The sequence below is a fragment of the Ornithorhynchus anatinus genome, chromosome 20, assembly GCF_004115215.2.
Source record: "Ornithorhynchus anatinus isolate Pmale09 chromosome 20, mOrnAna1.pri.v4, whole genome shotgun sequence".
NCBI classification, from domain to species: domain Eukaryota; kingdom Metazoa; phylum Chordata; class Mammalia; order Monotremata; family Ornithorhynchidae; genus Ornithorhynchus; species Ornithorhynchus anatinus.
In genome coordinates, this window is record NC_041747.1 from 7,453,913 (window position 1) to 7,471,710 (window position 17,798).

Below are 17,798 nucleotides of genomic sequence, written 5' to 3' on the forward strand. Positions count from 1 at the left end.
TAATCTCCGCTCTGTCACTTGTCAGCTGTGTGACTTTGGGCAAGTCACTTAACTTCTCTGTGCCTCAATTACCTCATCTATAAAATGAGGATTAAGACTGTGAGCCCCATGTGGGACAACCTACCTTGTATCTACTCCAGCACTTAGAACAGTGCTTGGCACATAGCGTTTATGAAATACCATCATCATTATTATTATGATTAAAAGGATGGAGAAGAGGTATTGAACCCCCATTTTGCAGATTGGGGAACTGGGGCTCAGAGAGGTTAAGTGACTTGCCCAAGATCGTACAGTAGACAAGTGGCGGAGCCGGGATAAGAGCCAGGTCCGTGCTCAGTCTACTAAGCCACGCCGCTTCTGTGTGAAAAGTGTTCTAAGAACAGTACTATGAAATCCCATCCCATCTTCCTTCCAGGTAATACAAAGTGTTCTCTTTCATCACAATACACCTATAAAATAGAGGTATATTGGGGGCCACCTTACAGATCAGGAGCTCGAGTCCCTGGGATTTCAAGTAGCTTGGAGCAAATCATGCGGGGACCAGTGAATGTATGCCAGAGCCTCGCGTGATTCCTATAACCAAATCTCACTGCCATCCCATCTTGGCCTTTTGTGTTCATTTGGCTTTAGACAAATAAAGTTATTATAGACCAGTAGGTTTGCTTCTTACTCTAATTCTCAACACATGATGGTGAGGAAATATTTTCTGGGAAAAAAAAATCTCATTTTCTTTCCAATTGAATAAGTTCATCTAATTTCACTCCTGTTTTAAGGAAGCAATTTGTCCCTCAGGCCTAACTATTTGCCTGATATTCAGAACCCATGTTTAACATGTGCTTTCTCAGAATTGTTCATTTGGTCCTGATTAGAGAATAGATCTATACTGCTTGAATGCTTAGTTAATTAGCTAATCTTTGCAGCCACAATACTAAATGAAACATCTTAATTCCTGGACTCTATTTCAAAGGCATCAGTCTAGGTGCCCCCTTGTACAATATCTGGCTCTTATTTTGCTTTTACGCTGCATGGAATCTGGGGAACTCAAAGGGGATTTTGCCATTTCTGCCCTCTCCCTGTCATTTCTGGAGGTCTCCTTGTCTAGACCGTAAGCTCGTTGTGGGCAGAGAACATGCCTCCCAACCTAAATTCCTTTTTCAGTGCCCCATACACTGCAGGCACTCAATAAATACCAATGATAATGATGATGATGATCTTAACTTCTAAATTATTTTTTAAAGTCTGAGAATTGACCATCATCTCCATTCACCTAAGAACTTGGTTAGAAGAAGTCAGCAGGTCACTTTTCTTAGTAGCAGTAATAGCAGTATCTATTGAGCATCCCCTTGGGGCAGTGCACTACACTAGATGCTTGGGAAGTGCAGAATAACAAAGTGACACATTCCCACTACAGCAATGTCATTGACATACTGGGCTTGGTTAAGTCACTTCACTTCTCTGGGTCTCAGCTACCTCATCTGGAAAATGGGGATTTGAGACTGTGACCCCCACGTGGGACAGGGACTGTGTCCAACCTGATTTGCTTGTATCCACCCAGTGCTTAGAACAGTGGCTGGCACATGGTAACAGCTTAACAAAGACTATTATTATGATTATTATTATGATTTATTGTTTGGCTCTGCTACAGTCAGTGGCAGTATTCCACACATATATCACTGAAGGGCCAGAAATCCCTTTCGGGCTCAGTACGAGTGTTTTTTGGCCTGAGAATGTTACTGAGAATAATCAATCCATCAATGGGATTTATGGAGCACGTCCTGTGTGCAGAACACTCTCCTAAGTGCTTGGGAGAGTGCAAAACAATTGAGTTGGAAGACTCGTTCCCTGCCCACAACATGCTAACAGTCTAGAATGATGTGGCCACTGACTCTGCTTCATGGAAGAAGCCCGCTGAGGAAAAGGAAAGTAAAGGGTCTTCAATCAATCGTTTTTACTTGAGTGCTTATTCTGTGCAATGCACTGTACTCAGCGATCGGGAGAGTATGATATAACCGAGTTGGCAGATTCGTTCCCTGCCCACAACGAATTTACAATCCCTGTTTAGGGGGAAGGGTGGGGGTTGCAGCTGCAGGCTCCTGGAAGGGGGTTTCTGCTCCCCTTTCCACCTAGCCACAGCTGCAGGTGCACACTTTTATATGTGAATGTTTGATTTCCTCACTGTAAAGTCTGCCACTAAAGCAGGAAGGGAATGAAAAACATGTAATAGTCACCTTTTTAATTTTAACATCATATTTGAGTTCACCAGAGTGTTATGCATTATTGCATGCAGAATGGCAGCAAGGACAAAAATAGAATAGAGCTTACAATTGAAATATATTTGAATTTGTAGTAGATGGATAATGCAGAATTGTTTATTTTCAGTTCATTACCTGTTTTGAATACTGGGTTACAAAACAAGCTTTCCAAATATGTTACAATTGCTTATGCCATGTTCCATCTACTACACCATTTACATTTAGTCCTGCAAAGTGTGATTTAAATTGCTGCCTTTATGAGACTTGAAAACATTTTAGAACAGGCACCAAAATGACATTTCTTTTCAGGTCTCAATTATTGCACTTTACTTTCAGTTTTAGCCGAAAGGGCTTCAAAGCCTAGTCCAAACTTATAAGTTCTTCCAGCTTCTTTTTAATGTTTTCTCAAGGAGGGCCACTTTTTATTCCACTAGCTTCAAATTCACACGCTCGCCTCTAAGCAAATTTCAAAGGAAGTTGAGCAGGTGCTAAGATAGCATCCTTCAAGATACTTAATGGAAGCCTTGACAACACACTAGAAAGCACCTGAAAGGTAACCGGTGATGTCTCTTGCATGTCTAGTTTCTATGTTTCTATGAAGAACCAAAGCATTTCAGGGGATCCCCGAACTGCATGAGAGAAGAGCTGGAATTGCAAGACCCCATGGCAACTAGCATTGGTGCTGAGGATGCCTCCTGGAGCATATGATCTGTGGACTGTGCTTTTTCCATAAGGTTCATTGAGTCATAGGGTAAGAAGGAGGAGTGGGATCAGGGATTTTCAGGAGGAAGTTGAGGCTTAGTTGGCATGGGTGGTGGGCGAGTTTCTCCACCAGAGGTATAATTGTCTTGACAATAGTTAGGGCAGCGTTGGGCGGAATATAAACTTGAAATGGAGGCGGGCCAAGGAAGGTATTTGACTGTGGTAGCAAAAGTCTTGTAAGGAGGACACAGAACCATCTGTGAGGAAAAGGTTGATAGGAAATGCTGAGTAAAGGGTATGATGAATATTCAGCGGAAGTGACAACAAAGAGGGGAAGAACGAACAGAAAAGAAATAAAAAGCTAACAAAAATGAGTCCCCTTTTCCTTTGACCTCACTGGTCCTGAGGGTTAAAACAAAATCCTCAGCCTACCCCCCGGCGAACTTTTCAGTGAATATAATAGTAAGCACAACTTCTTTTCCTCTGCAAAGAGGGGCAGGAGACAGCCGGGCCCGCCTCCTTGGCCCAGCCTCTTGGCAGGAATCCCAAGAGCCTCTGGCCCTGCGTGCTGGGTGTTTTGCCCTCCCGGAGAGAGACAAACTCTGGACTCCTGCTATCCCTGGGATGGCGGGGGAGGGTGGGGAGTGGAAAGGACACAGAGAAAACAAGGAGGTGGTGGGGGTAGGCGGGCAGGGGGTCCTTGGGCCTGGGGACACTCTCCAGGCCGGTGTCCGGAGTCCTGCTACCAGGAGGTGCAAGGCTCGGAGTAAGGGACCTACCTGATGGTTGTTTTACCAAGCCTCCATGCAGCTCAGGTTAGCCCGCTGTATTCTGATGGGCTGCTCTCCCTTTTAAGTGATCTGACAACACTGTTTTTTAATGGTATTTGTTAAACGCTTACTACTGCCAGGCACTGTTCTAAGCGCTGGCATAGATACAAGGTAATCGGTTGGACACAGTCCATGTCCCATATGGGACTAACAGTCTTAATCCCCATTTTTTTTTTTACAGATGAGGAAACTGAGGCACAGAGAAGTTGAGTGACTTGCCCAAGGTCACACAGGAGACAGGTGACGGAGCCAGAACTAGAACCCAGGTCCTTCTGACTCCCAGGCCCGTGCTTATCAGTAGGCCTTGCTACTTCTCTTAATGGGGAAGGTATCAAATATTTTTCATATTCAGTTAGAGCTCTATAAAAAACACCCAAACGATTTTTCTTCCTGTTAACAACCTTGGCCACCTGTGTATCATATTCATAGTAAATAGAACGTGAAGCACAACCTCATCTCAGCCAATCTTTACTTCTTGTTTGGAAACGGACATCTGAGCTTATCCTGATTTTGAGTCTTTGTAAAATATCCAACCGTTGTATTTTACAGGGATGCTTTCAGGATCCCCGAAACCAGGTATACCCAGAGGATCTTTTTCCAATCACCTGGAATTATTTGCCACCTAATTTTGTTTCTCTCTCCATTGTTGCAAGTGCCTTTGGGGCCGGGATCATTTCTACCAACTCTATCATCCCTCCCCAAGGTTTAGTACAATACTTAATAAATACTAATTGCTTATTTAGAAGCCAGGCAAAATTATGAATCAGGAAGCACCCTGACCGAAACAAGGAGAGGGGTCTTCGTTAGCACCATCTTTTCTAAACTCCAACTTTCTTCATCAGTTGCAAAGAGCCTGAAGACAGTTTACTAAAGACACGGCATCTTTCTGCCACTTCACTTGTTTGGCTGGGAACTTCACCTTGGAATGGCTGAACTTTTTAGATTGAAACAGTAGTTTCAAAATGTTTAGCTGAAACATTTGGCTGGGCGGATTCTATTCCCTAACTAAGATAACAATGCCTACTCCCAAATGCACTGTTTTATTCTTTCACAAAATGCATTTTTTCACATTCTATGGACATTTACGCCAAACCCATAAATCCAATCCAGAAAACAATGAATGAATGTAAATCACCACGATGTGTTAGTTCATTTAAACAATGGAGAAGGAAAATAAAGCAATGATTACAAGAACTATGTCTGTGAATTTTAGAATTTTGGGTGAAAACAGTAGGTCCTAAAAAGTCTTGCTATTGAGACATAAGGCTCAGGGGAAATTATTCCAATAATTCAGCCGCCAAAAATGGAGGCAAAAAATCACTGATTCTCTCTCTGTGCTGGGACTACATGTTGATGAAATGTGGCATGATCATGCTGCCGAGGAGGTGGGAGGGAGCTTCCTTCCTCCTTAATTTTCACCTCTGGCGGGTTTATGCCCATCGAAGGGGAGAATATCAGATGACTGTACCAGTGTCAGTGGGGGCGGTGGGCAGGGAAGACCTGCTGACAGCACTTATGGGCAACCATCACTAGGCCCAGAGCCAGTTGTATATGATTGCAGACCGAACCTGCCACTCTTCTCCCTCTTCCTTCTACCCCACCAAGTGCCAGCCGTGCTCTCCTTGAGGGCTAATGCACACCCAGTCCCTCCCTAACTCTACTTGGGTATGAAAAGAGAGTCTCCCCTCTGTCCCCCTACCCCTACCCTGGTTGTCAAGCCGTCAGATGCAAGGGTGGGTTAGCGTGACATTCCGCATGAGGTAAAATGGTCATGAATTTGAGGGTCTTGCAGACCCCAGAAAGATCCTACTCTTGGCCAGAGTGAAGTAAAGAGAGGGGGGCCTGAGCGCGGCAACCGCACAAGGAGGTGACAGAGTGGCAGAGGAACACCCAGATTCCCCCTTCCCCAGCCTCTGCCAGCATCGCTGCTGTCATTTCTTTGGCTTAACTGGTCTCTCCTGGGCTGTTTCCTAGGGGTTCCTGGCACTGCCACTATGACAGATTTCCTGCCACTCTAGAACCCTCCCAGAAACTGCCTCTGCTGCCACAGCATGAGCAGAGATGGCGGGGTCAGGAGCCACAGCGTGGGACAACTAGCAGTACAAGTGAAGGTGTTGCCAGTCATGGTCAAAGGCTGAGGGAGAGCTCTGTGGGTATCCTTCTAGGTCTGTGCTTGTGTCCATGTGTGTTGGTTTATGTGTGTGTCACATTCCCCCCTCCCGCCCAACCCCCCTCCGCCCTGCCTCCTGTAGGGTCTGACCACATCCTATTTTGACTTCCTAGGATATGTTCACTTTACAGTGAGAACTATTAGCCCAATGCAATTTGTAAACTAATCTGGGTTTCTTAGAAAAAGAAAAAAAAAGGCACGCCAGTCCCTGAAATATAATCACTATACTGCATCGTTCAAAAATCTGTCTAACTTATCTGGTCATGTCTGGAAAACACATTTTTAAAATGCCTCATATGTGGAAGAACTCTTTGCCATAAAATGGAGATTAAATCTGAAAAGGCAACAAAGGCCTCCTCTTCTCGAAATTATCTTTCAGAACGGAGAAGAGACTCCTGTAGGGTGGCAAGGGAGAATTTTGGGGAAAAGGGAGAGGAAGGGAGAATCTAGGACAGCTTGTTTCCCCCCTTGTCTTAGGAGGGTCTAGTTTACATTGGGATGTAGGAAGGAGGTCGGGAAAGGTGGAGGAAGAAAATGTGCCCAAAAGCTCTTAAACTGTGGCCACCAGGGCCAGGTGAACAGAGTTGAAAAACTGCTTCTTACCTTGATCAAATTTTGAAAGCTCAGAAGACAAATGCAGGTATTTCTGAGGATTCTTCAACTCTCTATTTCATTTTACCTGGGTAGATACAGGCTGAGTTTGTTTGGGGTATGTCACTGTTGGTTTCAAAGAGGATCCGTTCCAGCAGAATTACCTGTTTTTTGCACAGGGCATCAAAAAGAAGCCACCCTCTGTGGATGAGTCCCTGTGAAAACAAAGGAAACACACCTACTTTAGAGCCCACCCAGGAAATCATGATGCCAACCCGTGTGTCTGACTGACAGACTGGCATTAGACATGGCCACAAACTCCCAAGCCCTGCCCTTCTCTCTGGCTACTGCCCTGGGAAACTCTGAGTGAGTCAAATGACTCTTCTGCTTAAGCAGGTTCTCCCAGAGTAAGGATTAATGGGAAAACGGCTTCTGAACCCAGTTTGACTGTTGCCTGAATCAGTACCTGAATTAGGTAGGCAAGAGGAATTCCTACCTAAGCCAACAAATTCAGTCCTCCCAACTATGACACAGTTGATTCCTGAAAGTTTCACTGAGGAGCTGCATATTGAAACACATCTTCTCAGACGAACGATAGTATAAACTGAAGTTATGTTTTTGATCCATAGGGTAGCTAATATCTTTTCACAAAAAAGAGTGAGTGACCCAGGCAGGTGGCTCTCAATGCACTGTGATGCAGGGATCCACGCCTGTATCTAGTTGGCACGTGCCTTACCTCAAAAATGCTGTACTGACACAATAGAGGTGAAGGAGGATATAATGTAAAAGCATCCTAAGCGCTTTGTGTTAAATCAAAGAGTTGGAAGTAAATGAGAACCTGTGATGACAGCAAAGAATTTTCCCCTTTTCAGAGAAATGTCAATCAGAGATACCAAGACCCACGAAAAATAATGCCCATCATCAAAACACCCCCCTTGTATTGCTGCAAAAGCGAAAGGAACGTTTAGCTAATTCACATGGACGCTAACAAAATGTGTTATTGGTAATCCCTCTCTGTTGGGTTGCGAATGAAGCTGCGAACATTTCTTCTGTTAAGCCACATTGGGTATGATCTTTTTTTTTTTCACTTTTTTGGTCCCATGGTGACTTGACCCTAGCTTTAGTGCTATACACCGGTTTATCCAGATGGTCGGGAAGCCAGAAGTTTGCGCCTCCACTCTGCAGGGCCCTGCAGTTGCCAAGCCCAGCCTGGGGTTCATTGAGCCAGGAGAAATCCCAAATTGTTAATGGTGAAAGATGTAGTGGGTTCACTGAAACAAGCACAGAATCGAGAGTCAAAAGATCTAGTTCTAACCCTTGATTAACTATGATCCACTACTTAATTTAACATTCTTTCCTAGTGTCCCAGAAAGTTCTTTTGGGGCCAGAAAAATGCCCCCCCCCCCCTTTTTTTAAGGGAGGGTAGAGGAGTTGGAAACAGTAACTTCCTTCCATGTTAGGGATCCACGAAAAACCCAGGCTGAGAGATCCCTTCTTGCCCTTTGGTTAGCAGGCCAGTGAGGGTAGGAACGGAGCTGTTGGAAAATGGTATCTTGCATAATCACGGCTGGGTGCCAAAGTGGGAGGCAAAACCATAACTGGATTTCCCCAGAGCCAAAGCACATTCCTCTCCCCGAGATTCCCTTTAAAAACAAGAAAATCTCCTAGCAACTCAGGCAGTGCTGGTTTTCTTCTCCCACAGAGGGCTTCCAATGGTTGAGCTGCCTCAGGGCTAGGGTGAAAGGCATCCTATTTCTGCAAGATAAGTCTGCCTTTAAAACTTACGTACAATCAGAGACGCAAATGATCCTATCAAAGGAGTAATATGTCCTCTTTCCCCATTTTGCAATTCTGGTCTTTCTACACTCTGCCTCACTCATACTTCACTTTCCTAATCTGTGCAATGGGGATAGTAATTCTGTCTCCTCCCTACCTCCAGAAATATTGCAAGAACTAATTAAAGTATATGATGAGTGCTGAGTGTTTTTTTTTTTTTAAAGAAAATGTTCTATATAAACCTAAGGAATCAGCAGTAATAACTGAAGAGGCAGTGGTCTCAAAGTTCACACCAGAGCTCAAAGGCAAAATTAAAGAGAGAAAGGGACTGAGAAGGACGGCTATACCATTTCTTACTGGGAAAAGTGAAGGGTGATAGGTATAAGACCATCTGTAATGGAGAAATGCATTCAAGATTTGTACAATAGATTTATGCATTCAGATTCTCATCAGTATATAGATTTACTGCTTAATTAAGCAGTTTGAAACCACTTTACAATTTCTTTAAGGCATCAGAATCGAGCATGAAATCTGATTCTATTGAAAGAAAAGTTAAATGCTAAATCTTGGCACCTGTTTCAAAAACAGGGCAAAGAGTGAGATTCATCATGTTTAGAATTGTAGTGGGTCATTTTATTATTGAAGGGGAATTGATGGGAAGGAAGAGATGATTTCAGGTGGAAATGGAAGTTCCTAATGACTTCTTAGCTAAAGGGACAGGTTTGAAATCATTATGAATCAATAAGTGCAATAATTATATCCAAAATAGTAATCCCAATCAAGAGACCTCCACAGCTCATGGGATTGGTAACAGGATAAAAATGGCTTCTCTTTCAAAGTCACTGAGCTGGGCTGGTGGTGATCTAACATCATTACTCTCCAGTAGCTACAGAGAAGTCAGAAAATCAATATGAATTCAGTAGTTGTAATACTAGTCATTATTCAGGGTGCATTATTGATGTTATTTCTCAATCCATTAAATAATGAACTACAGTATTTTAGTCCATTATTGCTCTATTTTCATCTATCCATAGTACCTGTGTTTATCTTGATTTAAGTACATTTATTTATCTTTTTAGATGGCCTTCGACCATCACCGAGTTTTCTTCTCCTACCCCGACTATTTGTGAACAGTACGTGCTTGTCTTTTCCCCCTCCAGCATTAAGCATTAGGATGGAAATTCCTTGAAGGCAGAGACCTAGTGCATCTTACTTTTGTTATCCTCTCCCAAATGCTCTGTAAAGCATTCTACACACGCGTTCAATAAATACTACTGACTGATACAGGCATTTAAAAAATCAATGACTTCAAAAATATTTTGGGAATTGCCATTTATACTTTTAGTGCATAATTGTTCAACATCAATTAATTGAATGAATGTTTTCTCTGTTAGGCATGAGTTAATGCATACTGCCATCCCCATTTAAATCTCTCTTATGCGACCGGGCTACGGAATCTTAATGCTTGTATTTCTTACAGTGCTCTCATTTTGAGATGTGCTACGATGTTGACCTTGGCTGGAACACCTCCCTTCCCCTCTCTTTCGACCTTGGGAGAATTTTGGACTGACTTAGATAGTGTTTAATATACATTCAAATTAGTAGGAGGGAACCACAGCAGCAGTACCTTAGTGGAAAGAGAACAGGCCTAGGAGTTAAGGACCTGGGTTCTATTCCGGCTCTGCTGCTTGTCTGCTGTGTGACCTTGGATAAGTCACTTTACTTCGCTGTGCCTCCGTTACCTCGTCTGTTAAATGGGGATTCGTACTGTGAGGTCCACAGGAGACAGGGACTGTGTCCAACCTGATTAGCTTGCATCTACCCCAGGGCTCAATACAGTGCTTGGCATCTAGTAAGCCCTTAAGAAATGCTAAAAAAAAAAAAATAAATCTCGATTTTGTTAGCAGAAGGTGCAGTTTTGCTGAATAGAATGTGAAAGATAACAGTGAAAATTAAATATTTACATATGAATGCCTAAAATATCTAACTCAAAGTATTTTATTAGTACGTATTTTCACTGCAATTTGATCATGTAACTACTACATATTATGGGTTTTTTTATGGTTTTAAAATATTTACATTGCTTTGGGAAATTTTTGGACCTTGGCAGCGCATTAATACACTGAACCTTATTTCCTGAGCCACTACACTTTGTTTAGCGCTCTTCGGCTTAGCACTTCTATTTTCATCGAACCCATTAAGAGTGCTAACCAGGTTATAGCTGCATTTTTCCATTTAAATGTTTAATAGTTCTTTTTCTCTAGACTCAAAAGCTCTAAACAAAGGCAGAAGTCTTGAAATGTTATAAAAGTATAAAAAGATAGGCAACGCTATAAAGATCCTGACATGGAAATTAAGTTCACATCATTCTGAGCTTACTGTGAAGGGAGAAAAGGGGAGCTAAGAACATCAGGTAGGGTAAATGGCATGCCTGAAATGTCTAGTTCATGAGAAATGACTCACAAAACAAAAGAGACACAGTTTTGCCACTATGGCATATCTACACCTGGAATATTGTGTGCAGTTTGGAGCCCATATTTTAGGAAGAATGCAATAGATTTGGAGCGTTTTCAAATTTGGAAATGATTCCATGAATCGCAAGGTGGTTAGCTGTCCTAAAAATTCCCTCTGGGCTCGAGGTTGATTCCATTATGATGTAGTCAGTCACATCAGAATGAAGAGGGATTGTCTGTTCCACTCCCTGACACCAATAATGTAGGGCTGAGTATTTGGTCTTCTTTCACCTATTCGATGCAGGCATGCTGGAGGACGCAACAAAGGGTCAGGAAGCTGACGTCAAAATGTAATTCCATCCCTAATAAAGTCCTGCAACTCATTATTGAAACACTTTTAATTGGCTGTAGAAGACCTGCTATATGGTAATGACTGCTCTACAAGCATGAGCGCAATAAGAAATGCAGAGGATTATGAGCCGCTTCTCAGAATTAAAGTACTGCAGGCTGCCAATTAACTGGAGGCTAGGTACCAGTTTCTCCTGACCAGGAACCTGTACAACCGAGGATCTCTCTCCATCTTTCCCCTTAGACTGTAAGCTCATTGTGGGCAGGGAAGATGTCTGCCAACTCTGCTGTACTGGACTCTCCCCAGCGCTTAGTACGTGCTCAATAAATTCCGATGACAATGATGATGATAATACTGTTGAATTCTGTCACTCTATTCGGTTCCATAGGTATATCATCCAATGATGATAATAATAATTATGGCATTTGTTAAGCGTCTACTATGTGCCAAGCACTGTTCTAAGCACTGGGACAGATAAAAGGTCATCAGGTTGGACACAGTCCCTGTCCCACATGGGGCTCACAGTCTTAGTCCCCATTTTACAGATGAGGTAACTGAGGCCCAGAGAAGTTAAGTGACTTGGTGACTGTGTGTCCAAGGTCACACAGGAAACAAGTGGCGGAGCCGGAATTAGAACCCACGTCCTCTGACTCCCGAGCCTGTGCTCTTGCCACTAGGCCACACTACTTCAGGGATGCAAGGATAGACAAAGGGAAAACCAATTCGAGAAGTCCAGCACATTCTTTGGGAGACTGAAAGTGTCATTCATTCATCAATAGTATTCACTGAATATCTAACTGTATTCAGATCACTGAGTGGGAGTGTTCAGAACCCTTGGGAGAATTTGATGAAAATGTAAGATTCCATGCCTTCGAGGAGCTTACAAGCTAATGGTCCACAGCAAAAACTTTGGATCAGACCTACGGGGCAACCAACTTCCTATGATTATGAATGGACCTATGATATTAGAAATGCTATAACACTATACACAAATACTTTTGACTGATATGACAGAGTGGATATCAAATTACACAGCATCCTGCAGGCTTAAGTTATTGTATTAGTTGAAGGCCTAAATAAGAAACAGGGAGGATCACGTTTAACCCACGACAAACCTAAAACTGTCATTCACAACTGGCATCGCTAGGAGAAGAGATGCTTCGCCAACAGTAAACAGCTCCCTCTTTATCCAGGTTATCCTGCTCTACCCATATTCCTGACCTCAACTGGCTGTTCCACTCTTTTCAAGACAGTGGTCAGCCACTATTCCTTTCCATTTTCCTCCAGCTAAAACCGGAAGAAATTAAAATTCTCCATTACAGTGGGACTCCAATATTGGGACTAGACATGCAACAAGCAATCAGAAAGTTGAATTGTGAAAAATTTTTAAAAATCTGATCAGTTCTAGGAATAAAGGGTTGAACCACATATTTACTCTCTATTAGGGTTTTTTTTTAAACACATTCTAGGTATTCAAAATAGTTGGGAGGGCCAGAATAAACTCTTCCATAAACCCAAATGCAACCATGACACCAACTTATTTCCATGCCATTTTCAAATCAAAATTGAACTACTAATTTTTTCCATTTCTTCCCCACACTATCAGTGACCCAGATCATCACCAGAAGCATAAAGCAGAGAGCCAGAAAAAGCATAAAGAGGCAAAGGGAAGCCACCAGAAACACTTGCTAGTCCAGTTTGGAGAACCCTGTGCAGATGGCATGAGTTCAGTTACTCCCTTTTGTTGGTTTATCAGTACTTTCTAAACCAAGTTAACATATTGGTACAAAATCTGACTGATCTCCGTAAATCAACTTAGTCTCATTTCCAAGAAGATTCCTGTAAATTACCAAGGGAGTGGTGACTTATACTGTCATTCCTAGGCGGTGATGAACTTGAGGAGGGAAGAAGGAGCTGTTTTCTACGGTCTGCGTCTAAATTTCAACAAGGTTCAGGGATTTTTCTTATGGAACACGTGGGAAAAATCCTTGGTAAGACATTGGCCCTTGAAAATTAAATTGAAATGTAGAAACAAAAACTACAAAAAGCTGCAGTCCTTTGGCTACCGTTACTTCTGGACCTGCCCCACCTGTGGATGCCATCTGGGCAATTGTTTGCTGTCTTTCTGTTTCTTGGCAAGGAGATGGAAGCAAGAAGAATGGCTTCCACTTCCGTATTCTTCCTTGCTAAATTCATTTCCCTACTGTTTGTTTTTTTTTTAAATGGTATTTGTTAAGCCCTTACTATGCATCAAGCATTGTTCTAAACACTGGAGTAGCTACAAGTTAATCAGGTTGGATGCGACCCTGTCCCACAGGGAGCTCATAGTTACAGATTTGGTTGGAATCAACCCTGGCTTCGGGGAGTGGGGGTAGGGAAAGAAGTTATGAGTATGGATTAGGCTTGGTTTCTGGATAATCCCTTACCCACTGTGGTTTGATTGAGGATGATCCTATGGCAGGTAGGGGATGAAAGGAGAGATGGATGGGTGGAGAGAAAAAAATAAAAACAGTAGAATGACAAACTATTTGGGCTCCAGAGCCAATCTGTGTTCCTGAAATATCAAAAAGTACACATTTAGTAAAGGACACAATCCAGTTTCTAGAAAATAATGGAAAAAAAAAACTTTCCATGAGTGATCTTTAGGTGAATAAGAAATAATACACTAAATACTAAATACACACAAAAGCTCTCCTTTATAGCTTTGTTATAAACCTTTCCAAGAAACAAATTAGGATCCCAAATGGGAAGCTTTCCCTAAACAAATGCACAGCATTTGTAAGCAGAGCATGCAGTAAATAAGGTCTTCCCTTACCCACAACTCCAGTATGTAAGAACCGGGACCTATTTGGATGTTTTTTCCATCCTTCTAGGAGGCCTGGGGCAAATATTCCTCTCCACAACCTTTCAAGGATGACTCGGTGCGCCTCTCTATCCCGTGGTGAGTGGTGCTTAGAATACGCTCTGCACCCAGTAATAAATTAATCACAGTAATAAATACTACTGATTGAGGACCGAAGGCCAGTTGACATCTGTACCTCTTATCCCCATGGAATCAGGCTTAAATTTCCCTCACTTTCCACGGTGAAATTTAGGGTGTAGCTTGGCCTCTCTCTGACTGGGGAGCCGAAGAAAAATCCCAGACTAGGGTGGCACGGGAGCAAGTCAATCAATAGATCAATGGTTTTTATAATAATAATCATAATGTTGGTATTTAAGCACTTACTATGTGCAGAGCACCGTTCTAAGCGCTGGGGTAGATACAGGGTCATCAGGTTGTCCCACGTGAGGCTCACAGACAATGCCCATTTGACAGATGAGGTCGCTGAGGCCCAGAGAAGTGACTTGCCCACAGTCCCACAGCTGACAAGTGGCAGATCGGGGATTCGAACCCATGACCTCTGACTCCCAAGCCTGGGCTCTTTCCACTGAGCCACGCTGCTTATCGAGCGCTCACTCTTTTACGACGTTTATTAAGGGCTTACGACGTGATGGGCACCGAGATGGACCCGAGCTCATTGGAGTGGACACACAGTCCACGTCTCCCACGGGACTGCCAGGTCTCAATTAGGGAGGAGGTGACTGAGGCCCAGAGAGGCCAAGGGCCTCGCTCCAAGCCACCCAGCAGGTAAGTGGCCGGAATTAGAACTCGGGCCCCTCTGCCTCGCGGGTCCCTGCTCCAACCACTAGACCAGGCTTGGGTCACCCTGTCCTAAGCCCTTGGGAGGACACCATACCAAGGCCGGTCACCTTCCTCAGGGCCAAGGCCCTCGGGTCGGAAGACCTGAGCGGGGGCATTCAGGTCAGGTTGTGGGGGCCATTGGAGATGATAATAACAATAATGTTGGTATTTGTTAAGCGCTTACTCTGTGCAGAGCACTGTTCTAAGCGCTGGGGTAGACACAGGGGAATCAGGTTGTCCCACGTGGGGTTCACAGTCTTAATCCCCATTTTACAGATGAGGTAACCGAGGCCCAGAGAAGTGACTTGCCCACAGCCCCCCCCCAGCTGACAAGGGGCAGAGCTGGGATTCGAACCCATGACCTCCGACTCCCCAGCCCGGGCTCTTTCCACTGAGCCACGCCGCTCGGTGGACGCAAGGGACGACAGGAAAGGCTGGTCGAGGGCGGCCCAAAGGTAGCCATCCGTCGGGGCCCGGGTGTGAGCGGAGCGGGGGGCCCGGGTGTGAGCGGAGCGGGAGGCCCGGGTGTGAGCGGAGCGGGAGGCCCGATGTGCTCCCTTCCCTCACGGGGCCGGGGCCGGGCCCGGGCCCGGGGCGTCCTGTCCCTGGGGCCCGAGGGTTGGTTCTGTGAGGAAGGCCGGGCTCGGGGGTGGGGAGGGTTGGGAGGCGGGCCGGGCTCACAAACCACCTCCCCTCCGCCCGCTCCCTGGAGGCCGAGGACCGAGCCCCCGTCGGGAAAGGCCGGGTCCCTTTTCCCCTTCCTCCCCGGGGCGTCTTCCCCCACCTCGGCTTCGAGGCCGACCCTCCCTCTCCCGTCGCCTCAGACGTCGGGCCTCGCCCCCCTCCCGCTCACCCGCCCCCACTCCTCCTCCTCCTCCTCCTCCTCCTCCTCCTCCTCCTCCCCCCCCCGCCTCGGCGCCGACCGCGCAGGCGCCCCAGCGGCCGGCCGGCGCCCGCCTTTGTGCGCGCGCCCGAGGCGGCCTCCCGCTCCCGCCCCCGCCTCCGCGCGTGCTCACTAACTGCCCCCCGGCCCCGCCCGCTGTTTGAATATGCTAACGAGGGCGGCCGGCGGCCTATCGGGGAGCGGGGCGGCGCGTCACGTGGCGCGGGGGACGTGTCCGGGGGGAGGCCCCCGCGCAGCCCCTGCCCGAGTTAAAAGCGGAGCGTGAGGGAGAAAAGCGCTTCAGTAGCGAGAGGAGGGGAGGGGGAAGTGGGGACACCGGCGGGGAGAGTCCCTCAAACTTCTCCCACAGCCCCGCGGCCACCCTCCTCCCCCGTCCGCCCGCCCGTCCGTCCCCTTCTCCCACCCCTCAGCCCCCCGAGTCGCCACCGCCGGGGGCGGGGGGCGGGCGCCGGGCCGCTCTCCGCCGGGACACACACGGGCACCGGGGCGGGGGACGGGCGCTCGGACGGGGAGCGGGAGTTTCCTCTCAACTAGCAGGGGGAGAAACTCCCCGCGCCCGGGGGGCGACACCCAGATCCTCTTTTCCTCGTCGGGGGCCGCCTTCCCCCCCTCCCTCCGATGTAGCGGCGGCGGCCCCCGCCGCCTGCTCCTCCTCCTCCACCATCTCTTCCTCCTCCTCCTCGGGCTCCGGGGTCCCCGGCCAGCGCTATGCCCATCTTACTGTTCCTGATAGACACGTCCGCCTCTATGAACCAGCGCAGCCATCTGGGCACCACCTACCTGGACACGGCCAAAGGCGCCGTAGAGACCTTCATGAAGGTACCGAGCGGGCGAGGCCGCCTCCGCCGGGGCGGCCCCCGGGGCTGCGGGGGGTCGGGGGGGGGAGGTCCGTCCGCGGCCGGGGCGTGCGGGGTGGCGGGGCCCCCGCCGGGGGCTGGGGACCGGGGAGGGCCGGTGTCCGGCCGCCCGCTGACCGGCTCCGTGCCCCGCAGCTCCGGGCCCGGGATCCGGCCAGCCGAGGAGACAGGTATATGCTGGTCACTTTCGAAGAGCCCCCCTACGCTATCAAGGTAAGCAGCCCCTTCCCTCCCCTCCTTTCCCTCCTTTCTTCTGTCCCCCGTCCCCCCCCCCCCCCCCGCCCCCTTTCATTGTGGTCCTCCCCCGTCTCCGCTTCTGGCCATTTCCCTTTCGATTCTTTCCCCTCCTCGCCCGGGTGTCGTGGCCCCCTCCCTCCTTCCCTCCCTCAGCCTCCCCGCCCGACCCCCCACTCCTTCACCCCCCTCCCCCCGGCCAAGACCCTTCCTCTTCCTTCCGCACGGCTCGCCCCCCCACCCCCTCCCTCGCAACTTGTGGCGGCGGCGGGAGGAGGAGGAGGAGGAGGAGGAGGGGGCGCCGGTCGGGGCTGAGGCGGCGCTGCCAGCAACATGGCCGACATTTCCCCGGCGCTGCGCTGGGAGGAGAAGCGGCGGCGGCGGCGGCGGCGGCGGCGGCCCCAGCGGCAGCAAGGCACTCTGGGGGATATTTGTTCAACTTAGCCTAAGTGACAGCACCGCCACCCAAATCCTCCTCCACCACCACCCAAATCCTCCTCCACCACCACCCAAATCCTCCACCACATCCTCCACCACCACATCCTCCACCGCCAGATCCCCCGAGCCAGAGTTCCCGCAGGGGAACCGACCCCCGCCCACTCTCTCCGCACCTTCCCCCTCCACACCCCGGGAAGCCGGTTTACCTGCCCCGATGGCTGACAGGGCCGGTGCTAGTCGAAGCGTGACACCCACCCTCCCCCCGCCCCCCTTCAGAAATCTAAAAAAGAGGACCCTTCGGGGCTCCACATGACGGATCATAAGTGAAGCAGCTGCCGACTGCGAAGTTGCACCAGTTGCTTTCCATCCGCTCCTGTGGGGGATGAAGTGAACTCCCCACCCGCCCCCACTCCGCAGTGAGGCGATGAATCCCTTTTCGGAGAGCCGATGTGGGGTCCGGTACGGTTTAGGGAACACGGATGAGCCCCCCTCCTCCGTTCGCCAACAGTTAAGAGGAGCCACATTGTCCCGGTAACTTTTAGGGGGCCTTTAAGTTCCGA

General features: G+C 47.6%; 2 protein-coding genes across 3 annotated transcripts in view; one reads left to right on the forward strand and one right to left on the reverse strand.

Annotated features, from left to right (window-relative positions):
- WDFY2 (WD repeat and FYVE domain containing 2) overlaps window positions 1-6,760 on the reverse strand; it is an 82,768-nt gene extending 76,008 nt beyond the window's left edge. The window contains exons 1-2 of one of the 2 annotated variants that reach the window (XM_039914919.1): window positions 6,710-6,760; window positions 6,558-6,633 (exon numbers count right to left, since the gene is read on the reverse strand). The gene's annotated coding sequence lies outside the window, so the exon portion shown is untranslated. Of the gene's footprint in view, window positions 1-6,557 lie in introns of both variants that reach the window. The other variant, XM_029048450.1, reaches the window with a different exon arrangement.
- A 9,241-nt stretch (window positions 6,761-16,001) lies between these two features.
- The window catches only part of INTS6 (integrator complex subunit 6), a 55,788-nt gene continuing 53,991 nt past the window's right edge, over window positions 16,002-17,798 (forward strand). Inside the window, exons 1-2 of the mRNA XM_029048444.2 lie at window positions 16,002-16,528; window positions 16,702-16,779. Of these exons, the coding sequence (XP_028904277.1) occupies window positions 16,418-16,528; window positions 16,702-16,779 (189 nt within the window). The 5' untranslated portion in view covers window positions 16,002-16,417. The remainder of the gene's footprint in view (window positions 16,529-16,701; window positions 16,780-17,798) is intronic.